General features: G+C 45.9%; 1 protein-coding gene across 2 annotated transcripts in view; it reads right to left on the bottom strand.

Annotated features, from left to right (window-relative positions):
- KIF5A (kinesin family member 5A) overlaps positions 1 to 25,608 on the bottom strand; it is a 32,977-nt gene that overhangs the window by 3,956 nt on the left and 3,413 nt on the right. The window contains exons 2-29 of one of the 2 annotated variants that reach the window (XM_041757314.1): positions 16,753 to 16,840; positions 16,569 to 16,642; positions 16,066 to 16,170; positions 15,789 to 15,837; positions 15,068 to 15,123; positions 14,742 to 14,829; positions 14,339 to 14,463; positions 13,733 to 13,837; positions 13,447 to 13,595; positions 13,206 to 13,354; positions 12,745 to 12,920; positions 11,508 to 11,576; positions 10,931 to 11,137; positions 10,477 to 10,623; positions 9,710 to 9,898; positions 9,237 to 9,354; positions 8,614 to 8,678; positions 8,394 to 8,503; positions 7,912 to 8,013; positions 7,314 to 7,374; positions 7,005 to 7,076; positions 6,743 to 6,847; positions 3,917 to 4,133; positions 3,508 to 3,661; positions 3,132 to 3,214; positions 2,703 to 2,730; positions 2,123 to 2,236; positions 862 to 1,094 (exon numbers count right to left, since the gene is read on the bottom strand). In XM_041757314.1, the coding sequence (XP_041613248.1) occupies positions 2,158 to 2,236; positions 2,703 to 2,730; positions 3,132 to 3,214; positions 3,508 to 3,661; positions 3,917 to 4,133; positions 6,743 to 6,847; positions 7,005 to 7,076; positions 7,314 to 7,374; positions 7,912 to 8,013; positions 8,394 to 8,503; positions 8,614 to 8,678; positions 9,237 to 9,354; positions 9,710 to 9,898; positions 10,477 to 10,623; positions 10,931 to 11,137; positions 11,508 to 11,576; positions 12,745 to 12,920; positions 13,206 to 13,354; positions 13,447 to 13,595; positions 13,733 to 13,837; positions 14,339 to 14,463; positions 14,742 to 14,829; positions 15,068 to 15,123; positions 15,789 to 15,837; positions 16,066 to 16,170; positions 16,569 to 16,642; positions 16,753 to 16,840 (2,970 nt within the window). In that variant the 3' untranslated portion in view covers positions 862 to 1,094; positions 2,123 to 2,157. Of the gene's footprint in view, positions 1 to 861; positions 1,095 to 2,122; positions 2,237 to 2,702; positions 2,731 to 3,131; positions 3,215 to 3,507; positions 3,662 to 3,916; positions 4,134 to 6,742; positions 6,848 to 7,004; positions 7,077 to 7,313; positions 7,375 to 7,911; positions 8,014 to 8,393; positions 8,504 to 8,613; positions 8,679 to 9,236; positions 9,355 to 9,709; positions 9,899 to 10,476; positions 10,624 to 10,930; positions 11,138 to 11,507; positions 11,577 to 12,744; positions 12,921 to 13,205; positions 13,355 to 13,446; positions 13,596 to 13,732; positions 13,838 to 14,338; positions 14,464 to 14,741; positions 14,830 to 15,067; positions 15,124 to 15,788; positions 15,838 to 16,065; positions 16,171 to 16,568; positions 16,643 to 16,752; positions 16,841 to 25,608 lie in introns of those variants that run through there. The other variant, XM_041757315.1, reaches the window with a different exon arrangement.

Genomic DNA, 25,608 nt, shown 5'->3' on the forward strand with positions numbered 1-25,608 from the left:
TTAATGCCAGATGGGGACATTATCAAAGGAATTCTGTCCAAAAAAAATTTTTAATGCATTATGGGGAAAAGTCAGGCTCTAGCCTGAAAGGAAGGCATCTCTAGATATTTTGCCAATGAACTGGAAGGTCCCAAACCAAAAGATGGAGATGGGAAGAACATGCAGCCCAATATGGGACAGAGAAAGGAATCCAGCTCATCACTGTGGCAAAAAATACTTGGAATTTCCCAGCCTGTTCACCCTCAAACCCAAAGAAGCAATCACCTGACAGATGAGCATCCATTTGGCAGACTGTTGGACAGGGTCCGCCTCCTCAAATATTCATATTCAAAATATTTTAAAGCAACTCTAGGTTCTATTCATGAGTTCTGGGGCAGAGAATATCAAAAGGAGTTTTGAGGAGAAAGGGAAATGGTCCCTTGAACAATCCATGTCCTGGGTCATTGGGGCAGGGGATAGAGGGACAGGAAGAGAAAGGCAAAAGGTATACTTTGGAGGGTGGAGTTGCACACCCAAACCCACTCAGTTCAGTCGAGGGGTTATGTGAAGAAACTTCTATCTTTAATTTAGCAGTTCTTCCATTTTACCCTCCCCTGTGTATATGTGAAAGAGGAGGGAGGAAGAATCTATTTCTGTATCTTCTTATGATGCTAAGACATTCTTCTGTTTAAGGCTTTGTGTGTGTGTGCGTGTATGTGCGTGTGTGTGTGTATGTGTGTGTGCGTGAAGGATCACAGCCCTCTAGCTCCCACTTTTTCCTTTTATCATCTCCATGACTAATACCACTCAGTGTGAGAGACGCATGTTTGAAAGAAGAAACATTCACCCTCCTCCCTATTGCCCCAAATGAGGAGAGTATACTATGCTTAGAAATTGCTAAATACATCATTAGATACTTAGAGAGTGAGACAGAGAGGAGAGAGAGAGACATAGCAGCAGCTTTTGATATATAGATACAGAGTACAAAGAGATACAGAGTAAGAGAAGACATCAAACAGTACAGTTGAACAACGAGGGTTGGGAGGGAGTTGTTAGTATCAGAGACCACAGGTTTGCAGCATGCTGAGAGGAGAGGCCTCAGTCCCTCTTAGAAACTGGGGAAGAAAGAGAAAGAGGTTGTGAGGAACCACCTTGCAGTCCAGCCACTCAACAGGAACAGGATGGCATTTTGCACAAACTTTGACTTGTCTTGTTACTTTAATATGGACACGACTCTCCCAGCCCCTGCTCCTCTACCTAGCCCTTCCTCTTTCTTCCCCATCCCTACTTCTTGCTCCTCATGCCTTTCTGTCCATGTGTGCCTGACCTATTATCCTGGAAAGCCCCTGGAGAGGGCTTGGCTTGGATGCAGCCCAGTAAGAGACTGGCCATATTCTCTCATTTATAGTTCTCCAAAGATCCAGAGTGGACCATAAAACAGGCTCCTAGTGTACAATCCTAAAGCAAGTGAGAAGCCTGGTGACACCCAAGAACCAGGAAGGTGCCTGAGCTGCTGGAAGAGGGGACCTGGGCACAGAGATGGAATAAGGGGGGCAGAGAGGGGGAACACAGCTATTTTCTACCACCACTGAGCAAGGGGGCAGGGGAGTGCTGACACTGCTCTGTAGACAAAAAGTCAGACCTCCTGGGGCATTTCCTAAAGCTTTTAGTGACTTCCTACATAGATAGGAGGTATGTGGGACACTGGTACAGGAATAAAGCAAACACCTCCTTTACTGGAGATATCTTGGTTCAGAAAATACCTGCCCATCCAAAATTATTTTAGAGTGGAGGCAGAGAGGGGGTGGAGATGATCTCCTACTAATTAATATCTACCACCTTCCCTGACCTGGGTGTGGCTCTAGGTGGGCATCACCCTCACTCACTGTTTTTGACATGTGACAGTGTCCCCTAGTGGCAGAAAGGCAGTACTGTGGTTACTGCTTTGGCCAAAAGGAAAGCATGAGATTGAGGGGTGGAGCCTGTGGCTCAATAGCGCCCTAGCCCCTGGGAAGGGAAAGCAGGAGCTGAGGGACAACTATATAAAAGTTCTGAGGTGACGAAAAAGAGCAGGAGAGACAAAGAGGCTGAGGTCAAGACAGGAGGCAACCAAGGCTGGTCAGTGGAAGCAGCCCAAAGCTACCTGAAAGTGCAGGTATGCGGCAGTCCCGAGGGAGATTAGCTGGCTGCCGTCTCTTGGTGCAGAGGGAAAAGCTTGGTCTGGTCCTCAGCTTCGTAGCCGCAGGGCAGGTCACTCCTAAAAGAAGAGACCCAGCACTGTCAGCTCCGTATACAGGAAAACATTACGGTCACTCTGCTCTCATAGCATCCCTGGGGGACAAGAGGCAGGAACTATTCGGGAATACAAGGAAAACCATGGCTAGAGAGGTGAAGCTGACCCGCCCAAGGTCACAGACTTGCCCAAAGTCACATACTTCCTGAAGGAAGGAGAGAAACCAGGTCATCAGATGGGCACGGCACTTCCCAGCCCCTGGAACGGAGTGGCAAGAAGCCACAGAGGGGATCGGAGGAGGGGACGTGCTCTCTGCACAGAGAGGCAGGGGATGCGTAGATCTTCAGGACAGGGTGACGGTGAGAATGCTTCTCACGTCCTCCTCCTTTCCCTGAAGGCTCCAGAGAACCCCTAAGTGGGGCACGAGGGGAATCTAACCATTTCTTCTGGTCCCACCCAAAGAACACAGGAGCCATGGGGACTGGTGTACCTGTTGTCATTAATATCTGTGGCATTTCCTGAAGGCATCATCAGTGAGAACACAGGATTAGGAGAAGAAAAAAGAGACTGGGTGTTAGAGGCCGTCTCCCCACACCCTCTCTCATCCTACCCCTTAGAGATAAAGGTACGACTTTGGAGTACAGCTGCCACCTGGGTCTGTGGCACTCTATTCTCCACCACCCCGGGTGCACGACCATTTTGTTTGAGAAAGGTCTCCCTGATTCCTGCTGAAGGAAAGGAGAAGGGGCGGCAGGGGAGGTGGGGACAGGCACGGCAACAGGGGGAACTCTCTTCTAAGAGTCCAAGACCCCAAAGGGATGGGCAGTGTTCAAGCTGTAGGTACAGGGTCACTTACTTCTTACACTTTTCAGCTCTCCCTGGGGATCCCAAAGGCTGGTCACCCATCTTTTTCACTCACCATTGTCCATGTTGGCCTTCTGGTAGGACGCCAGGGGACCACCAGAAGACGTGGCCCCACTGCTGGTACAGGAGTTTGCAAAGCTGGATGGAGCAAGGAGAGAGATGCAGAAGCCTCTGGCACCCTCCCTCCACTGTGCCCCATAATCCCCTCAGGGATGGAGCCGTACACACCTCCCAGGCCCAGAGAACAGAGGACAACCAAGATGGCCACAGGCTGGGAGGGCAATGCCCACTGTCTAAACAGAGGTGTGAAGAGGCGATGAAGCCACTTAGGGAAAGAATTAAGTGTCAGCCAATAACTGACCCAACCTAGGCCTTCTGGAGTGTAGACAGCCTTGGGTCAGGACTCCCGCCCACGCCTTGGGGCCACTCACTACATGTCTGAGGTGGAGCTTGGTGCAGCCTGCAGGTACAAATTCTGGTAGTTCTGGAAGAGGCTGTTGGTATAACTGATGCACTCAGGGCTCCGGGTGCCGTAGGGGTTAGTGGGTGAAGATGCTGGGTAGTGGCCAGGCCGCACAGGTTTGGCTGTGGTAAAGAAAGGAAAATGACGGTGAGGAGGCTGTTTCCCTGCAGTTGCCCTGGTTCCTGAAGTCATTTAGCTGGGGCTGAACTGAGTTCAGCTAATATCACTCACTTTTATACATGTGGGGGACAGTAGTGGGGTGATCCTGGGGCGGAGGCAGGGTGAAAAGCGATCATCTAGGTGCTGGACACTTAGGAATTTGCCCATCTCCCCCAGGGGTAATCCCACCTCATCTGCTGCCACCTACTCCCACTCACCAATCTGAGCAGAATGGCCCCGCTTGCCGGAGCTCTTGTACCGAACAGCCTCCTTGATGCGGTCCACCTCCTGCTGGTACCGGCGCTTGTCCTTCATGGCACCTTCCTTGGCCTCCTTTAGTGCACCCTCCAGGGCCTTAACTCTCTCAGCCGTAGCCCTAAGTCGTTTTTCCAATTTAGGAAGCTCACAACGCAGATCTGCATTGTCACGTACCAGCTGTGGGGTAAGCCCAAGGGAAGAGGCCAAAGCAAAGCCAGCAACCCAAGAGAGAGCCAGCAGTGGAGCATGGGGGTGCGGGGCAGGGAGAGAGAATAAAGAAAAATCAAGTCAGACAAGACAGAGACCGCATTCTTTCCTCGAAAGGCCTCATTCCCTTCACCTAATTGGTCCTCTGGTTCTCTCCTTCTCCCTGAGCAAACAGGGGTCAGGCATTAAAAAGTCACATCATTTTCTGAGGAGCAAAACGTGCCAACTCCACTGTAGCTCAGAACTCTTGTGGCAGTGTCCTGTTCCCGTCTTTTCCTGGCCTAGCTACCCACGCCCAATATCTCATAGCTTGTGCCAGACCAGTAGCCCCAGGGCAACCATGAGGCACCCCTCACCCAGAGATGGCTTTGGAGGCATGCATGGGGCAGGGCGGCAAGAGCACAGGAGCAGTCTGGAAGGTGGATACGGTATTGAGTGCAGGTTAGCTGCAGTGCAGAGCAGGAGCAGAAGCTGGAATGTGGGAGCACCCGCCTCATCCCCTCCTCCGCCCCCCCCCCACACACACATACAGCACCCCATAGGAAGGAAAGAAAATGTTTGAGGTCTCACAAACATTTGTGCTCATTACCTTCACATTCAGGGATTTCCTGGGGTGTTCCTCCCTCTCCCATTTGATTTAAGCTAGAGAGCAACCATCTTGCAGACAGAAAAAGACTCCCTGATCTTTTTATAGGGTTTCACACAATGACTGGGGGCTCTCCAGCCTGCAGGAGCCGGCCTTGGAAGATACCAGGTAAGCTGGTGTAGCAGGGAGCCCGGAGAGAAAGGGCAGAGCTGAAAACACATCTGTGCCTCTTTCACTTTGGGCAATTTAAGGATCATAAACAATGCTTTGCTGTCACAGTGGTTCAGCTTAATTAGGAACAGGGCTGAAAGCCTGGCTATTTAAGTTTCTGTTAATTGAGAAGTTTCTACACTTCTCTCATTTTCCTTTCTAGTCTTGTGTCTGCTGAGGTAGGACATTATGAGGAGTCCTCCATCGTCTAGGGGAGTTGCTTTTGGTCTTTGGGACTTAGAGCAGAGAGAGGCCAGCCACTTCAATGAGGAAAACGGAAAACAGCCCAGCCCTTGGTTTCCTGACACATGCTACACTGTGGATAAGCCTGGAGGACATTATGCTGAGTGCAGTCAGCCAGTTACAAAAAGACAGATCCTGGATGATTCCACTTATGTGAGGTACTCAGAGGAGTAAAAATCACAGAGACAGAAAGAAGAATGGTGTTTGCCAAGGGCTGGGAGGGAGGCACAATGGGGAATTACTGTTTAAGGGATTCCCTTAAACAGTTTTACAAGATGACAGTGATGGGGCAGGATGGTGGGGGTGTTGCACCACAGCATGAATGCATTGAATGCCACTGAACTTAAAGATAATCCTGGTGGTAAATTTTGCATGGGTTTTGTTTTGTTTTGTTTTATCATAACACAAATATTGGGAGGGAAATAAGCAATATGACATGCATTTGAACAGAGAAGGAAAGTGGACACACAGAAAGGGAAACAGAGTGGTAGAGCTGATTACAAATGTTTCTTCCCTTGACTTCCAACTTTTCTGGAATGTTGTTATGTTGTTACACTGCTTTATAATAAACAAAGGCGGAAAGAGGATAGTATAGCCTTCTGCAGGCCCAAATAAAATAAATGAACTCTGCAGATCCTGACCATTCTGGGATTTTTTTTTTTCATTATAGATGTAAGAAAGAAAAGAAAGAAGATGTACCAAGTATTTGCTAAATATGCTGGCCATTGCACTGAGGAATTTAATCTCCAGTTTAGTGAGAATATGAGTTTAAATCAAGTGTTCAGGTGGGTTTGAAAGAAAGCGAATGAAGTGTAGATTAGGGTTTATTTTATGAGTCAGAAGAGCCAGTTGACACGTGGTGGCACCTGTCTTCAAGGCTCAGCCATTTGGCACTAGCGAGGGGGCTCCTGCTCTGTACGCACCAAACATTTCCTGTCCTGACTCCTTTGGACTGCCCCGTCTACCTCCCCACCCCATACCTTTGAAACCCAGTCATCCACCTAAGGAGCCGCAGCAGCAAGGAGGGGGACAGAGAGGCAGCAACTTAATTCACAGGAGTTTCAACCAGCCCCTAGTAGGGCCTGGTTGGGCCATCTGGAGGACATCTTTTCATTACCCTGCATGCCTGCCCCAGGCCTAGGCAGATGGAGTTCTCTCCATGAGGGAAAGCCCAACTTCCCTGGCTTCTCCTTGTCCCACTGCTTCCTATCTCTGCCCAGTATCCCTCATTTGTAGTTACAGGCCCCTGCCTCTGAGACCTCTATCAGTTCCAATCTCTTCCTCCAAATCCATAGGCCTGGGGGATCTCACTTTGAGCAGAGGCAGGTCGGGAGCTTTGAGAAGGGAGAACAGGCACAGAACAAAGAACAAGGTAAAGTGGAACCAAACATGAATAAAGAAGGGATTAGTAATGAAAGTAAAAGGGGAAAGTGAGGAAAACTTGCAAGTAGATTTTCCTAAGTCCAAGGGAGCTCAGAGGATTTGGGTCTCCAAGGCACCTGGCCTCAAGAGTTCTCTTCACCCCTTCCTCTACTCTTACCTGTTTGTGAACCTTTGTAAGCTGTTCCAGGTTGTTCTCAAGAAAGGAAATCTTCTGCTTTTGGGAGTGAATCCCCCCACTGTCCTCGGGCTCCATTTCTGCACTCTGATTAAAGACGGAGGAAAAGATGTGGTTGTCCCATGGCCAAAGAGGCCTTACCCAGACCAGGCCAAGCCAGCTACACTGGAGGCCACAGGGCTTGGAGAAACCTGAGGCCAGCAGACGGTATGAGGGCTGGGAAGATGCCAAGGATGGCACTCACTTTCTTGACTCGAGTCGTGACGTCTTGAACGAACAGCTTGCGAAGGTTGTGGAGGGTCTGGAGTTCCCGGGCCTAGAAAGAATGATGACAAATTGGGACTGGCCAAATATCAGCTCAACCTTTTGCCTCCAAAACTATTGGAATTGTCAGTCTATCTGGTCAGGTGAGTCACTCATCCTTTAGGAAGAGATGTGTCCTGATTATGCCGCAGACTGACTCTGTATAAGGAATGGGGTTATGAAGGAACCAGGGAAAGAAATGAAGCCCCCACCTCACTCTGTTAACTTGGCCCAGAGGGAAACTACTCACAACTGTCTCCTCCAGACCCTTGAGGTCCTGCTTGGATTGTTCATGTCGCTCGTACAGAAATCTGGAGGGGAAGAAGGAAATGCAAGAGTCCCTCAGGATTACCTTTCTTCCCTCTCTCCTCCCTCTTCATTCCTTTGGTCTATACTTTATTGTTATTTATTTTGTAAGTTACCCACATTCTCTGTGCAGAAATTAGAAAAGAAAAAAAAAAGTAAGACGAGTTTCATAAAAAGCACATAATTCTGTTACTTACAGATCAAACTGCCATTAACATTCTGGTGTCTATCTTTTTGGACTCTTACTTCTATGCAGGTACATCCCACAAAAATTTCATGGGATCATACCATTCAACCTGTTTTGTAGCCTGCTTTTCACACTTAAAAGAATATCACAAAGATCTTCCTAGGCTGGGGCAGCTAATATTCAATAGAGGTCATTTCTGAAAGTCTCCTTTCTGTTTTTTGGTTTTTGGTGTGTCCTTCCCCACCCCATCATATGACTCTTCGAGGCATCTACTTCCTGGGAACACCAGACCCCCACCTCCATTGCACCCTCCCTCTGCTGGTATGAATGAGTAGCAGTCTGGACCACCACTCACGTCAGTTCCTGGAGTTTGCTGCTCTTCTCATGTTCTTCATTCTTCAGCTTCTCGTAGTCAGCCTGAAGCTTCTCTAGCTCTAATTGGAGCTTCTGATTCAGGCTGCAGAGGGCAAGGAGGTGTTAGAGAGAACAAGAAGGTATTAATGAGGGGTTAAGGAAAGACTGGCTCTGCAAATTGTTTTCTTCTGGTACAAGTGGGTCCAGTCAGGACTGGGCATCTATGTTTGGATTATCAGAGGCAGGTGCAGGCCACCATTTGCACAACACAGTGAGGAACCATGGGTTATCATAAGAGCTCAAGGAGAAGAACTAGTCCTCACTCCTGTGCCTCCTGGAGTTGGGCTACAAAGCTGCGGCAGCTTTGGGGGAGTGGCACGTGGAAGTGAACCAATCAGACCCTGGGCCAAGAGGGAGCACATGTGTGGCTACAAGGCAAGAAGAACAGCAGAGGCCACCGAGCGTCCCGGGGGGGACTCTTACTCTTTGAGCTCATCAATGGTCTTCTGCTTCTCGTTGATCTCATCCCGGAGCCGGGCCAGCTGCCGGTGATGGGCCTCCCGGTGACTCTCCATCTGCACCTCCAGGGCCTTCTGCAAACAACCCCATTCCATGCTCAAAGCCAGACTCCTGGGCAGCAGCTCGGAGGGGGCTAGGGCAGCCCGGCTGGGCCCCAGTTGTCTCCTACACCTTCCCCACCCACCTTCACTTCATCTGCATCCTGTGTGTCCGGCTCCTTGTCCTTCAGGGCCACTTCATGCACAGTTTCTGAAGGAAAGATGGGGAGGGCAGCTTACATCACATCTACCTCCTCTGGAAAGAACTTCCCTCTGAGGTCAGAGCTCCAGGCAGGGCAGGGGACATCTACCTGGTATGGGCCCTCAGGGATATTCTACTGGGTTAGGACAGTCTGATTGGACACAGCAGAAAAGGGGCGAATTGAGGGCTTGTGGCTTATGTACAATAAGCTACATGCAAAAGCTTCTGGATTTCAGTCTAATGCATTGGATGAGTGTGCATGTTGGGTGGTTTATTTGGATGTTTGTTGCTTTTCCTCCCTGCCCCCTCTGGGATCTCAGATCCCCGGATGAGTAGTTTAGAGCTTTAAGAAGGCCTCACCCGGGCAGCCCGGGTGGCTCAGCGGTTTAGCACCACCTTCGGCCCAGGGCGTGATCCTGGAGTCCCGGGATCGAGTCCCATGTCGGGCTCCCTGCATGGAGCCTGCTTCTCTCTCTGCCTGTGGCTCTGCCCACCCTCCCCTCTCTCTCTCTCATAAATAAATAAAATATTTTTAAAAATTAAAAAAAAAAAAAAAGAAGGCCTCACCCTGGGCCTGGAGCTTTGCCAGCTCATCGCTCAGGGAGTCATAGGATTCTTCCAGGTGTCGCTTCTTTAGCTCCACACTCTGCATATATTCTGTAAGCGAGCGGATCTTGGCCTCGTGCTAATGGGGGAAGGGTTGGGGAGAGGAAAGAGAGGAATGGAGTCAAGGACACAGCTCCAGGCAGTGCAGACCTCAGCAGCTCTCCTCCCAGACCCTCCCCTTCAGTTGCACCTGCCTGAAGATATGCGGCCAGGGGTCATTACCTCGGAGACCTAACCTTTAGATCCCATCAGCACAAAGAGTGGTATCCTCTCTGAACCTTCACTGCCCTGGCCCTTCCCTGCTGCCCCAGACTCTTCTGTCTTTGACTGTGGTCGACTCTAGGCCCTAGGTGGATGCTAGAAGTCTTATCCCATAGCCACAAAATCATCGTCCTTCCCACGGCATGCAAAGGCTCTCAGTGCTCAGCGCTCACCTGAGAGATGAGGAGCTGGCAGGATGAGAGCTCCCGCCCAGTCACCTCCATCTTGCGATGACACTCAACCTGCAGGTTCTCTAGCTGCCGGCAGCGCTTGACCACAGACTTGACTTCCGACTTGATTTTGCTGATATAGAGTCGGGCCACCGTGAACTCCTCCTCAATGGCTCCGCTGATCTCCACAGGCTGCGGGGTGGGGGAGGGCAGGAAGAGATGCCTCTCTGCTGCAGGGAAGCTTTTACCCATTCCTCTGCATCCTGCCTATCCCTGTACACCCGCACACATGGAGATTTGTGTGGCACACATAGTTTCTAACAACTTTTAGCTGCTATCACTTGGCATTTCATACTAACTCTACCTACACCTAAAGATCCAATTCTGACAGTCGCCCTCTCCCATCTTATAAAGCAACGTGATTTGTAGTCAAACTGATCTGCTTGGTCACCCAGATGGGTCACTGTCACTGCCACAGATTTGCATGTGTCATTCCCAACTCTATGCCTCATTGTTAAAGCCTGCTGCAAGCACATCTCTGTGGCCTCTTTATTCAGCACCCTTTGGAAGGTGAATTTATAGTTGAGTCTGTGCAAAATTCTGCTTGTTTTCCTGGTCTAGTCTAAAGGATGCTTCCTGGCTCTTTGGTCTGCCTTCCTCAGTATTCCTGAGGGCATGGGTGATGCTCCCCTGTACCCCCACAATCTCCCACCAGTGCCCAGAGCAAGAATGACCTGAACAAGGCTGCCACTGCCTCCAGCTCCACTCACCAGCTTAATCTCCCCGTTGCCCACGATGACACTGAACTCACTCAGGTCCTTCATCAGTCCATTCAGCACCTCAGCAATCCGTTTGCGCTGGTGTCCGCTGACCTCTTGTAGCCGCTGCAACTCAGACTCCAGAGCCAGCATGGTGGCCTGGGGACAGCCCCTCATGTCATCCCGTTGCCATCTTCCCACTGCCCTCCCTAACCCAGGCAGAGCCTCCGCCTCACCCATGACCCCAAGGGCTGCTACAAAGAGAACAGAGGCCCTGCAAAAAGGTTTGGAAGAGATAGGGGTCAGAAGGGCAAAGTGTGGTGACGGGGCTGGAGAGGGTCCCACAGCCCATGGCACAGAGGGGCAAAGGTACAAATGTGCTGCGGCCCCAGGATGCGGAGGTCCCCTGGGATACAGAACATGTTCTGGAGGCAACGGTGCTCTGGGACCCCGGTCAGCCACTCACCACCTTCTGAGACAGCTCATCCACCAGAAGCTGGTTCTGCTGGCTCTTCTCCTCCACTTCCTGGGATTTCTGGTCGTAGTTCACGGCCAGCTCCTCCAGGGCCTGCAGCACCTCCTTCACCTCATCCTTCGCAGCGTCGTTCTCAGACTGCAGGTGGCTCAGCTCCCGCTGGACCTTCTCATTGTCTCCTCGGGTGGACACCAGCAGCTTTGAGGAAGAAGCAAGGCATGTGACGGGGTCTGCTGACAGCGGGCCCCTCTATGGTTTCCTGGCCCCAGACAGGGTCTCTCTGGTACCTTTAGAGCTCTAGGAGAGGGGCATGGGTCAAAACAAGGGTCAAGAGGAAGTGGGCTCTAGGCGTCACAGAAGCAGGACAACAGAAGGAAGCAGCACCCAGACTCTGAAATCCTTTACAGAAAGCCCCAGTTAAGTCCTCCCCAGACTTCCATAGTTCTGGAGGGTGATCAAGCCCTATGCAAAAGAGTAAGCTCTTCTTCCATCTGGTTGTAAAAGGTCTTTTACACCTTTTAAGGGGACACACTGCTCTCCTCTCATGTCTCATCTTCCTTCCTGTTACCTCTTCCTGGTCCAGCATCTGCTGCTTAAGCTTCTCTATGAGCTGGCTCTGCTGGTTGATCTCATCGTCCTGTTGGGAGACAAAAGGAATGGAAGGAAGCTGTTCCTTCCAGGGTCTAGACTTACAGGGTTGGAGGCAGAGGTAGGATCCTGACAAAAATCCAGACAGTTCTGGCTTTGAGTTAGAAAGCCCACATCCTAAAAAGAAATTTTTCTTTCAGGCTCTTGCCTCACTCCTGCCCTCACTTTCAAATTCCTTTCTTCCTGGAAGGTGGTATAACCTTGACAATACACAGCAAAAGCCGTTTGGTTAAAGTGCATATCCCCTAACCTAGAAGTCCCACTTTAGTGCTACATTCTAATCAAATCATTCAAAAGGAAAGTTTTATGCATCAGAAGCAAAGATAGTGCTTTCAGACTTACAAGAGCAAGAACAAACTACTAAAAACAAGGAAAACTAGAAGCCCTGGAATAAACAAATGGTTAAATATATTTTGATAAATGTGTTAGGCAGCATTTTAAAAATACTTTTATGAAGAATTGTTAACAAAGTAGAAAATCGCTCCTTATAGAATGTGGAGGGAAGAAATTAGATGCAAAGTTACAGATACAGTGTATCTCGATTGCATGCTCTACATATGGAGAAAAATAGAACGTCAATAGTATTATTTCTAAATGGCAGAATGATAGAGGACTTAAATTTTCTTCTGTATATTTTTATTTAGCTTCTAAGTTTCTTAGTAATATAATTTTTTATTAAATTTAATTCCGGGGGGGGGGGGGATTTATTTCTAGTATAGTTAACATGCAGGGTTACGTTATTAGTTTCTGGTATATAATATAGTGATTCGTAATCCTGAATGTTACTCCGTGCTCTCTTCCGCATTTTCAATGAGCATAATTTATCTCTTTCAAAATAAAAAAAAGGGGGATCCCTGGGTGGTGCAGCGGTTTGGCGCCTGCCTTTGGCCCAGGGCGTGATCCTGGAGACCCGGATCGAGTACCATGCCAGGCTCCCGGTGCATGGAGCCTGCTTCTCCCTCTGCCTATGTCTCTGCCTCTCTCTCTCTCTCTCTCTCTCTGTATGACTATCATAAATAAATAATTAAAAAATTAAAAAAAATAAAATAAAATAAATAAAAATAAAAAAAATTTTAAAAAAAGGCAATACAAACTAATTCCTTAATCCCTCACTTCTCATCCCACAGGCCTCCCCTCTGTGCCCTGGGCGTCCTCACCTTGTCATCGAGTTGCTTATAGAGGCGGCGGATCTCTTCCTCATATTTCTGCCGCTCCTCAGGAGCAATGCGCACCACGATGGATGAGTTGTCATTCACAGGGGTCTCCTCACAGAGCTCAGATCCCAGGACTGCATCATCCCCAGCCAGGCGCTCTGTCTCAGGCACATTCTCTCCTGGCCGAGGGGCAGAACAAGGTGAGGAATGGGAAGAGAGAAAGATGCATCTAGGAGTCCTTCCTCTATCTCTGTGGCCAAGTGTACCTTCAACCTTTTCTAGGGGGTGGGATAAGGGTGGTCAGCCCCCTCTCCCCTTCCCTCATCACTGCTCTACTGCACCCCTCCAGAAACAGTCTTCCTGGGAGGCTGGCCCGCCCTGAAGGCCCACCCCAGACAGGGCGCCTCTGGTCCCTCGGCCTCCTCCTCCCACTGCCTCTCATGACCAGTAGAACCCTCTCTAACCATTGCGCCACCGGCTGAGCTCAGCCTCTAGCTTGGCGATTGTCTCCTTCTGAGCCTTTGTCTTCTCCTTCTCCTTTTCATATTTCTTCTTCCACTGCTCGGCAGTCAACTCCAGATTCACAGAGGCAGTGTTCTTAATGGTCTTTGCCCTGGGTAAGGAGAACGAGGAGATGAGAGCTCCGTTAAGCCTTGCATGACACTGAGGGGAGCTGGCACAGTGAAAAGGGACCCTGCTACTAACCGCTGCCCGAACATCAGGGTGGACTTGGTCTCTGCATCGTTGTAGCTGGACGGTGAGCAGCAGATGAACATAGTTGTCCGGCAGTTTCCTCCCAGAGAGTCCTGGAGAATCCGTGTCATTTTGCTGTCACGATATGGAACGTAGCTTTTCTGGGGGAGGAGGGAGACCATGAATCAGAAAAATATTCAACAAGGGAACAGTGTACTTGCTGACTAGGGGTCACACACCCCATGCATTGGGTATGATGAGAGGGCAGCAGTAGGAGAAGATGAGATGGGATACTCACCGTGCCCTCAGCCAGTGCAGAGATCACATTCCCAAGGGCTGACAGTGACTTGTTGATATTCTTTGCCTCGTCCAGCACAGCTCCCTCTGCTCCGGTCTTGCTGACCTACCAGAGCATTAAGAGATGAGTGTGTCATGAGCAGCTGCAGGGGGAGAGAGGGATCTCATGGCCTCTTCCCCATCTAAGGGGATTCAGTCCAAGGAGGGGAGGGGACAGGGAAAGAGAACAGAGAAGGCCCTTCCTGTTACCCTAAACCCTCTTGCCAAAAGCCACCCCCTCCTGCCTACATAGTATATGATCCCATTTATATGAAATGTCCAGAAAAGGCAAATTCACAGAGACAAAACATAAGATTAGTGGTTGCCAGGAGCTAGTGGAGGGAGGAATAGGGTGTGAGTGTCTAACAGGTGATGAAAATATTCTAGAATCAGTGGTGATGGGTGCACCACCTTCCAAAAATATCCTAAAATCCACTGAACTATATTTCAAAATGGTGAACTCTAATGGTATATGAATTATACTCCCCGCAAAAAAGTTATTTTGATTTTTAAAAGCTCCCCCTGCCCAGACCTCCTTCCCTACCCGCCCCACTCCCAGGTCCCCAACCTTCTCGCTCCCTGCCAGGTCCACTAGGTACAGCTTTCCACTGAGCTTCTGCTCGGTCTCCATGTTCTCCTGCTTGATGTTGATGAGGAAGATGCTGTGGCTCCGAGAGCTGTGTTCATTCATGTCTGCAGGACCAAGGGAGAAGCGGTCCCTGTACTAACACCTATGGAGCCGAAGCCCTCACCCCCCAGCTTCCACTGACACTGGCCAACCCAGAGAGAGAGGGCACCTGCCAGGACTAGCCCCGCCACTGTCTCCCAGGCAGCTGGGTGGCACACACAGTAATAGCCTCTTCTTCTGGAGGACACAGTCTTCCCTTGCTCACTTCTATTCCCTCAGCCCCCAGAGGACACAGACAAGCACCAGACTCCCAGGTGCAAGAGCTCCTTATATCCCCACTCACTGGTGACGGCCACATGACGATTTGATTTCCCCTCGTCAATCACATCTAAAATCTCCTCTGGGCTGGACACAAAGCGTTCAGTACAACCCTGCAGGGGGCAAAGGGAGAGTGACCCATAAACGGCAATCTGCAAATTATATTACCTGCACGCTGATCAGATGACCTTTTAAGAATGTCTTTTCCAAGCCCTCAGACTCTCCCCAGCCCCTCGGCACATCTCACTCCTCCAAGACATCTGCCCTCCAGCTTCCGGGCCTCTGGCCTACCCTCCTGGTCTACTCTTAGTACAGTGACCCACACCCAGGTACCCCTGTCCCCACACTTACCTTGACAAATGGCACCCGATTCTTGTCCTCATGCACAGACAGATTTGTCTTGGTCACTGAATCAAACCAATGCAGAGTAAGCAAGGCTAGCACTTCCAACCCCAACCCCATACCCTATAGTCTGCTGAGACAGTGGTTTCTTCTACATGCAAAAAAGAAGCCCTCTCCTGGGTGGTGCAGTTGGTTAAGCGTCCAACTCTTGATTTCAGTTCAGGTTATGATCTCAGGGTTATGAGATCAGCCCCATGTCAGGCTCTGCACTCAGTGCGGAGTCTGTTTGTCCTTTGCTGCCCCCCCTACCCCCAACTTGTGCCCTCTCTCCCTCTCCCTCTTTCAAACAAACAAACAAACAAACAAATAAATTAAAAATTTAAAAAGGAAAAAAAAAAAATTTAAAAAGGAGAAAGAAGAAAAAAATAAATAAAAAGGAGAAAGACTTTCCCATCAAGCTTAAATCCCCACACCTGAAAGCTTAAATTTCTCCTCCTCCAGGATTCTAGCCTTAAGGTTCCAGCTGGTCTCAGGGTGTTTCTATATAGGCCTAGGTATTTCAGCTCATCTTCTGACCCTTTTTGCTTTTAGAAATTTTGGTGAATGGAGGCAAGGGACAGGGGTATGAGTGTGTGATTCCTCTGCATCTCTTGCCAAGAACAATGTGATCTTTCTTTTCCTTGCTCTCCTCCCACCCCTGCCCCATCCAATGGGGCTAAACACCACTCACCATCCAGAAGGTCGCGAATTTTGTCCAGGTAAATCTCAAAGTAAGAAACCTGGTCAGGGAGAAAGTGAAGAGGGCCTATCATAAGTCTGATATAGAGATCTCAAATGAATGTGACCCACTCAACCAGTAGGAGAAGGAGAAAAAGAGCAGAAGAAGAAGAACTGTGGTAAGCAGGGCAGGAAAATAAGTTGGGGTGCCCAGGTTCTCAGTGAGTTCATACTAGCTCTTCTCCTCCTAGTCCCTCTCTGAGGACACCCCGCTGTTAAACCGTGATCACCTTGATATGGAACTCCAGGTTCTCATCCATGGAGTAGATGTGATTGAAGATGTCTCGGGCAATTCGAGGAATGATTCCCATCAGCTGGGGGTCATGCAGCTTTCCCTGGAGAGGAAGAGTATCCGAGACTGAGACTGGGACTCAAAACAATGAGGCCACCCAAGAGGTAAACAGGTTGAACATGAAGGTGATAGTTGACGAGAGGATCATCTGAAGGTACGAGGCAGTCACTGCCATGTCTACCGAGAACAAGGAGAGAACTGAGGGTCCCTTTGGACCTTTATTGCAGCTGCTTTTCTGGATCAAAAGAAGCAAACTGGAGTAGTGGAAAGGATGGGAAACTGCAGCAGGCTAGAGGGATTTCACCAAGCTTCCATTATAATCCTGCCCCTCAGTTCATCCTCCAGACCAAGCAAGCTTGATTCCTAGATCTTGCCTGAGATTCCTTGGCCTCTCATTAACACTCCCAGTTCCTCACCCCTCATGAAAGTCAGAGCCCTCACCTCCATGGTATGTGTTTTCCCTGAGGATGTCTGTCCATAAGCAAAAATGGTGCCATTGTAGCCAGCAAGGACATCTGGAAGACATAGCCAAGAAAGAGCATTGGTGGAAAGAAGTGGGGTAGGGAATGGGGAACCAGAAAACATACATTCTAAAAATACATCTTACAAAGATAATACATGTTACCTTTGACAATCTGCATGGCACACGCATGATAAACTTGCTCCTGAGTCGTGTTTGGGGGGAACACACGGTCAAAGACATATGGCTTCCCCTAGAATGGAAATAAAACATGGCAGACATCAGGAGTCAGGAAATGAGGAAGAAGAAATGCTGCAGCCCCCTTCCATTAGCCTGAGAAAGCACCTGTTTTTCAGCCATCTGTATCCACGGACAGTTTGGGGGGGGGGTGTTGAGGGAAACCAGACAAAGAGGAGCAAAAGTTGGTGCTGACACCAGGAGCTATTCCTGCGCACTAGAGAGCACCATTGAGAAGTGTCACAGCCTCAGACTGTGTGAGGGGATCTCAGTCTTGGTGTGATGATTTAGTACTGCACCACTCCAGGCCTTTCCCTGGGAAACCAATGGGAGAAGACAGTAGGGACACAGGCCGTGAAGAGTGAAAGACAATTCATTAACATTAAAAATCTACCTCTAGGTTTAAAAATATCTTCCTCAATAGATGCATATGTCCTGATGTGGACGAATCTTCAAGATGCATTAAATGAAAGATGCAAAGTTAGGGGCACATGTCGGTTATGTTCCCTATTGTGTAAATGAAATACAGGTACACCAAGATGCTGAGCTGTTGTTCAAACATTAACACATGCTCTCTCTCCCTGAAAGAAATATATGAAATCAGAATAATGGGCCTCCTTTTAGCAAAGAGATACTGAAACAAATTACTGACCTACAAGTACTTTGTTTCATTTAGGTTATGTTACAAATCATGTGCTAACAAGCATGCTAAAGATACAAAATATTTAAAACCTGGGGAACCAAACAAAGAACATATTCACTATGTAATCATACTAAAGTGCAGATCTCTGGTAAGATTTTTTTTTTTTTTCTGGTAAGATTAAATAAGACTATGCTTGTTCTCCATCACAAATGACAAATTTCTCAGTCATGTTTTCCTGCCATTCAGTATAAAGAGATTATGACTTAGTTGTCAAGTTGTTTTACTACAGACCCCATCTTTATCCAACTGAAATGTAAAGCTCCTAGGTCTATGGTCACCAGAGTTGGGGAGACATGTTTCAACTAATTAAGGAAAGTCATAAAATTTTTATTGGCCAGAGCTGGAGATAACGGCTCTAGGAATATTCATAATATTCCATCTATACATAAAACTTTTTTCTAGAAGGAATTATACAAAAAATGTTAACAATGATTACTTTGAAGAGAGACAAGTCTTTTATTTTACATTTTGTATCTTGGCTTGCATATATATGTGTGTGTGTATACACACACACACACACACATTTTTAAAGATTTTATTTATTTATTCATGAGAGACACAGAGAGAGACAAGCAGAGACACAGGCAGAGGGAGAAGCAGGCTCCATGCAGAAGCCCAATATGGGATTCAATCCCGGGATGCCAGGATCACACCCTGATTCAAAGGCAGACGCTCAACACTGAGCCACCCAGGTGTCCCACTTACATATATTTTTAAATTTTTAAGTTTTATTTTACTTAATAATCTCTACATCTAAGGGGGGGCTCAAACTCACAACCTCGAAATGAAGAGTTGCATGCTCTTCTGACCAAGCCAGCCAGTGCCCTTGGATTGTTTCTATTTTTAAACCATGTACAAGTATTTTTTTTTTAATTTCTTAATGTGTGTTTCATTTTGTTTCCTTTGTTTCACTTCGTTGCATAAAGGAAAACTAATAGATATTTTTTTTTAATATTTAAGAGATTTGAAAAGTCTGGCTTATGGGGGAAAAAAATCTACCTGAAATATTTGTCTGATCTCTCTTTGGTAAAAGCCTTTGAAACCCCAAAACCAGAATCCACAAAGAGAAATAAGTTGTGAAGATGCTCTCCAATGGAGGGAGTACTGTAAACTGATAGAGTCTTTCTGGAGGACAATTCTATTAAATATTTAAATGTCCATTCTGTTTGTACTCTGTATCAGTGAGTCCATTGCTAGGAATTCATTTTACAGCCCTTACCCAAGCACTTAAAGATCTATGTAGAAGGATGTTCAATCTGTATTAAAGTAAAACTAGAAATAATTCAAACACTCATTAACAAGATGTTGGTTATGATAGTTCCATATTCTACTCCAATTAAAATGAGTGAGGGTGGTTTACATGTTCTGACATGTCCAAGCTCAATTTAGTGAAAAAGTAAAAACAGTGTGTGTAATATGATTATATCTTTTTAAAAGCATATGGACAGAATAGCCTTAGAAAAAGGAAATGGAAGGCTGTATAGAGACCTGCTAATGGTGGTTATCACTTGAGAGCAGAATAACAGGAGCTTATGCGTGCAATACTTTTCTTTTCTTTTTTTTTTTTTAAGATTTTATTTATTTATTTTTAATTTTTTTATTTATTTATGATAGTCACAGAGAGAGAGAGAGAGAGAGAGAGGCAGAGACACAGGCAGAGGGAGAAGCAGGCTCCATGCATTGGGAGCCCGATGTGGGATTCGATCCCGGGTCTCCAGGATCACACCCTGGGCCAAAGGCAGGCGCCAAACCGCTGCGCCACCCAGGGATCCCCTGCAATACTTTTCTGTGATATTTAAACGTCTTACAGTGACAACATATAATTTTTAAATTAAAAAATGTAAAATGTTATAGATGATAAGATAATATGTAATGACAAGACAAGGTATACACAAAATACTGTCAGGCAAAAAAGTAGTTTTTAAAATACTATGCAGGGACGCTTGGATGGCTCAGCGGTTAAGCATCTGCCTTCTGGCTCCCCTGTAGGGAGCCTGCTTCTCCCTCTGCCTATGTCTCTGCTTCTCTCTGTGTGTGTCTCTCATGAATAAATAAATAAAATCTTCAAAAAATACTATGCAAAAAATAAATACATAAGATAGTATGCAATGTAAAAAACAAATGCAAAAAGGATGATTCCATTTCTGTTTTTTTAAAAAAAATGTATAGGTACACCTTGCTTAGAAAAAAAAGTTAAGGGATCCCTGGATGGTGCAGTGGTTTAGCGCCTGTCTTTGGCCCAGGGCGCGATCCTGGAGACCCGGGATCGAATCCCACATCGGGCTCCCGGTGCATGGAGCCTGCTTCTCCCTCTGCCTGTGTCTCTGCCTCTCTCTCTCTCTCTCTCTCTGTGTGACTATCATAAAAAAAAAAAAAAAAAAAGTTAAGGGGTGCCTGGGTGACTCAATCTGAGTTTAGCTCAGGTCATGATCTCAGGGTCCTGGGATGCAGCCCCATAGTCCAGCCCCATCCCCATGTCGGGCTCTGCTCTCAGCAGGGAATCTGCTTGTTCCTCTCCCTTGGCTCCTCCCTCTGCTCATGCTCTATCTCTCAAATGAATATCTTCTTTTTTAATCTTTTTTTTTATTTTTTATTTATTTATGATAGTCACACACAGAGAGAGAGAGAGAGAGGCAGAGACACAGGCAGAGGGAGAAGCAGGCTCCATGCACCAGGAGCCCGATGTGGGACTCAATCCCGGGTCTCCAGGATCGCGCCCTGGGCCAAAGGCAGGCGCCAAACCGCTGTGTCACCCAGGGATCCCGAATAAATATCTTTTAAAAAAATGTTAATAGTGGTATCTTGGACAGTAGAATTTTAAGAGTTTCTCTATTTAGATTGAAAACTTTTCTAAATTAAGGTCACCTGGCTGGTTCAGTTAAATGAGCATGCAACTCTTGATCTCTTGGGGTCATGAGTTCAAGCCCCACGCTGGATGTAGAGATTACTTAAATAAATAAACTTTTAGGGGATCCCTGGGTGGCGCAGCGGTTTGGCGCCTGCCTTTGGCCCAGGGCGCGATCCTGGAGACCCGGGATTGAGTCCCACATCGGGCTCCTGGTGCATGGAGCCTGCTTCTCCCTCTGCCTGTGTCTCTGCCTCTCTCTCTGTGACTATCATAAATAAATAAAACTAAAAAATAAATAAATAAATAAACTTTTAAGAAACTGTTCTAAAATGAAAATGCATAATTTTTTAAATAAAAAAATTTAAGCTTTTCAAAGATATTAATATTCTTACTATAAAGAGCTCTCATAAATTAATAGCAAAAAAGATAAACCTCAAGAGAAAAATAATAAACAAGGGCTAGGTACTAGCAACAGAAAAATAAATACTAATGTTCAATATTTTCAAATTAAAACAGTAATATTGTTACTCACCTATCAAATTGAAAAACACAAGCTTATTTGTAATACCCAGTGTAGATAAGGGCTTAAGGACGTATAATTTCCTTGAAATAAGTCCTTTTCTGGTAGGAACAGTATGTCCATACAACTTTTATGGAGGCAATTCAGAAACACATAATCAAAAGCCAGGATTGCACATATCTATTGACTCAGATGTTCTAAGAATTTATGCCATGAAAATATTTGTAGCAAATATTTAGTTACAAGAATGTTTATTATCAGACTGCTTATAACAACAAGAAATTGAAAACAACTGAAAGGAGTAATATTTAGGAAACTGGTTAACATAAGGAATCGATTAAATAATGGCATGTGTATATTTTTATTCTTTGTTGCTATTTAAAATGATGTCATAATAGAGGCACCTGGGTGGCTCAGTTGGTTAAATGTCTGACTCTTGATTTTGGTTCAGGTTTCTCAATCTCAGGGTTGTGAATTCAATCCCTGCATTAGGCTCCAAGTAGGCATGGAGCCTACTTTAAAACAATTAAATGAGATAGAATAAAATGATGCCATAAAAGAACATAAATAGATTTCAAAAATGTGTTAGTAAAAGAATTCATACACAAGAGAGCACATACTGTATTATTCCTTTTGTATAACACTGAAGAAACAACCATACTTAGCTAGTGATAGAAGTCAAAATAGTGGATGCCTGGAGTGATATGACAGGTGTGGGCAAAAGGGAGCTTTGAGGGGCAACAGAAATACTCTAGATTTCAATCTGGGTGGTGCTTATGTGGGTGTCAAAATACGTTATAATATTCATCAAACTGTTTGCATAAGATTTGTGCACTCATTGTATGTTTGTAATAGCAATTTATTAGGATAACCCTAAAAGTCCATCAATAGGGATCTGGTTAAATTATGACATATCCCTACAACAAACTATACAGTTGTTTAAAAGAATGAGGTAAATCTTTATGTGCTGATAAGGAAAAATCTCCTAGACTTATCATTAAGTTGAAAAAAAAAAAAAAGCAAGGTACAGAATAGAACAATATGTATACTATGCTACCATTCTTGTTTTAAAAAAAAAAAAAAGTACATGTGGGGAAACCTGGCTGACTCAGTAGGAAGAGCATACGACTCTTGATCTCGAGGTTGTGAATTCATACATATTGTTCTGTACTTTGCTTTTTTTAAAACTATACATTATAAGCCCCACATTGCATAGATTAATTAAAACAAAACATGTTATAAAATAAATATTTTTAAAAGTACATGCACGTATATAGTAACTGCTTAAAAATGTATAATATGCTTTTATAAGAACCCATAAGAAACTGGTAATAAGGTTGTTAAAGGGGAACTGGGTGGCTAGAAAAGAAAGGTAGGAAGGAGACTTACTTTTCATTGTATACTTTTTTATATCATTGAATTATGTCACATGTGTATGTTAAAGCTTATGCAAAAATTAAACATTTAAAAAATATAAAATTATGTAAAATATTTAATAAATGCGAAATACTCATGTGTTAGTGAAAAATTTAAGTTATAAAACAATATATAGTTTATGATACAGTTTTATTAAAATTAATATATGTATATATGCAGCAAAAACTCACTGGAAAGAAATAAATTGTTAACAGTGTTTTTCTTGGGGTGGTGGATTTCAAGTGATTTTTAGTTTCTTGTATGTGTTTCTCTTTGTTTTTGATTTTGTCAACAATTAAAGTATATTAGTGTTGTAATCAGACTATGTTTAATATTATTAAAGAAAAATCTACCTTAATTTTTTTTAAAGATTTATTTATTTATGATAGACATAGAGAGAGAGGCAGAGACACAGGAGGAGGGAGAAGCAGGCCCATGCCGGTAGCCCAACGTGGGACTCGATCCCGGGACTCCAGGATTGCGCCCTGGGCCAAAGGCAGACGCTAAACCGCTGAGCCACCCAGGGATCCCCTACCTTAATTTTTTTTAAAGGCTTGAGTGAATTTATGGGTTATTCATAGAGTTTTTGGGAATTTTTCATTCTTTTTATATGAACGGTTCATCATTACACTTCATTACAAAGAATAAATCCTTATTACAGTGTTAGAAGAAAACAGCTTTAAAGTGGCATTAATGCCTGTCCTCCTCAGTGGCAATATCTTTCTTTTTAAATTTAATCTAATGAATCTATTTTTTGTTGAAACTTGATTCTTGAATTGTAATCTAATTCAGTGCAGCTCCCATCCAGTGGCCAAGAAACAGAAACAAACAAAACACGTCTATCTCAAGCCAGTGACTCTCGCCTCTTCTCCACCAATGATATCTATCTATGCTTCTTGAAGCCAGGAATGCAGCCAAAGGGGATTAAATATAACTCTCAAGCCAACTTTGCCCCTCCCTTCTTCCCTTTTGGGAACATGGGCTCCAACTCATTCTCTGCCTTTCCTTCTGTTTCTCTCCTCCTCTCTCACAAACATTCCCAGATATAGGATTCCAGAGAAAGCTGTGGATGCATTAAAATGGAGGGCGCTCTCCAAATGCTGAAGGCAATTACCGCCTGAGGAATCCCTTTTCTGCAGCCTAGGCTGGGAAGAAGAGATCAGAGAGGGTCAAACGGTGGTGTTCTCAGTACTGTAAGGGTAAAAGACATCCAAGAACTAAAAATGGGTTCACTTAGTAAACTCATCAGCAGGGAAAGCCAGACACAGATTGTTATTTCAGGGGTCTGGAAAGGCCTGTTAGCACTTCTCTACTCTTTGCTAGGCCCTTAAATTCCAAGTCTAGTTCATTACTTTATCTTAAGATTTTTATTTCTGTCACATTGTAAATTTCTTTTTAAAAATATTTTATTTAGGGCAGCCTAGGTGGCTCAGCGGTTTAGTACCGCCTTCAGCCCAGGGCGTGATCCTGGAGACCTGGGATCGAGTCCCAAGTCAGGCTCCCTACATGGAGCCTGCTTCTCCCTCTGCCTGTGTCTGTCTCTCTCTGTGTCTCTCATGAATAAATAAATAAAATATTTAAAATATATATATTTTATTTAAATTCAATTCACCAACTTGAAAGAGTGTAACACCCAGTGCTCATCTCATCATGTGCCCTCCTCAGTGCTCCTCACCATTTACTATATTGTAAATTTCTTTTTAATTTGCTATTGATTATACCCAAGATGAATTTGTCAGATCTTTTGAGAAGAATAACTAGACCAGTGGTTTTCTAACTTTTCTGCCTCTAGACTATTCACCTGGGAAGCATCACCACTATTTATGTTTCTCATGACACACAATTACTTTGAGTTGGACTGTAGTGTGTTGTGGCAGATTTCTTACCAAAGTCTGGGGGGTTGTGTTATAACTTGCAAAAACCACTTATTTTTTTAAAGCCATTTCTGAGGCCCCCTCTCAGGCCTCTGCCCTGACCACTCCACAGCTTGGATCACCATGTAGACCAAGAGTTTCTTAAAGGCAGGGATTCCCGGGAAATCCTGATATCAAGCACAGTCTTTGGCCCGTAGGATGTTCTTCATAAATATCTGCCAAAAACACAGATATTGATGGAGGAAGAGAGCAAGAAAATACTAGAGACTTAGATGTTTGGATGAAATAACCAGTAAGAAGGGGAAATGTTGGGGCACCTGGGTGGCTCAGTCAGTTAAGCATCTACCTTTGGCTCAGGTCATGATTCCAGGGTCCTGGGATGGAGCCCCACATCCAGCTCCACAGCAGGGAGCCTGCTTCTCCTTCTCCCTCTACTGCTCCCCCTGCTTGTGCACTCTCTCTCTCTCTCAAATAAAATCTTTTTAAAAGTGGGGGGGATGTTAAGTACTTCCCAGTGTGTCAAAGGCTAGCTCATGAGGAAACAGCATATATAAAAAAATAACACCTAATTCTTATCAGAAGTTTATTACATGCCTGTCATTGCACTAATAAGCACTTTATTTATTTATTTTTTTTAACTTTTATTTATTTATGATAGTCACAGAGAGAGAGAGAGAGAGAGAGAGAGAGAGAGGCAGAGACACAGGCAGAGGGAGAAGCAGGCTCCATGCACCGGGAGCCCGACTTGGGATTCGATCCCGGGTCTCCAGGATCGTGCCCTGGGCCAAAGGCAGGCGCCAAACCGCTGCGCCACCCAGGGATCCCTGCTCACAGCAATCCTATAAGGCAGGTACTATTATTATTCCATTTTATAGGTGTGGAAACAGGTTCAAAGAGGTAAGGTAGCTTACCCACAGACACACAGCTGAGAAATGGTAGTGCATGGGTCTTAAACCCAAGCAATCTGAATCTACCCACAGCGCTATAGTGATCCAAGAGCTGAGGTGCCTGAACAATGCATCAGATCCTTATCACGGCTTTTCCTTCCCCTTCCCCACACAACCCCCCTCCCCCGCATTTGGACATTTCTTCAAATGTTTCTGGACAGAACTGAAGCCCTTCATCACTCCCTTTTTCCGACTTCAACCCCATCTTAAGAAGTATGTGATTCTCTCACCCATCTTCCCCCAGGAAGTCCCCTCACCATGTCAATGTTGGAGACTGAAAGACTAGAAGACTGGTTTCATTAGAGACCCTCCACCTTTGAGGAGACCCCTGAGATTCACTCCCCCACCCACAGCAATCTAAGCACTCCTCACAATCTTCTCCAGAGAGCCCCCCTTCAGAGTCCTACAGCCCAGGGCTCTGCTCTCCCTAAACCACCACCCACTCCAAGCCTCCTGTTCGTTTGTATCTCCCAGCA

This window comes from Vulpes lagopus, chromosome 5 (assembly GCF_018345385.1).
Source record: "Vulpes lagopus strain Blue_001 chromosome 5, ASM1834538v1, whole genome shotgun sequence".
NCBI classification, from domain to species: Eukaryota; Metazoa; Chordata; class Mammalia; order Carnivora; family Canidae; genus Vulpes; species Vulpes lagopus.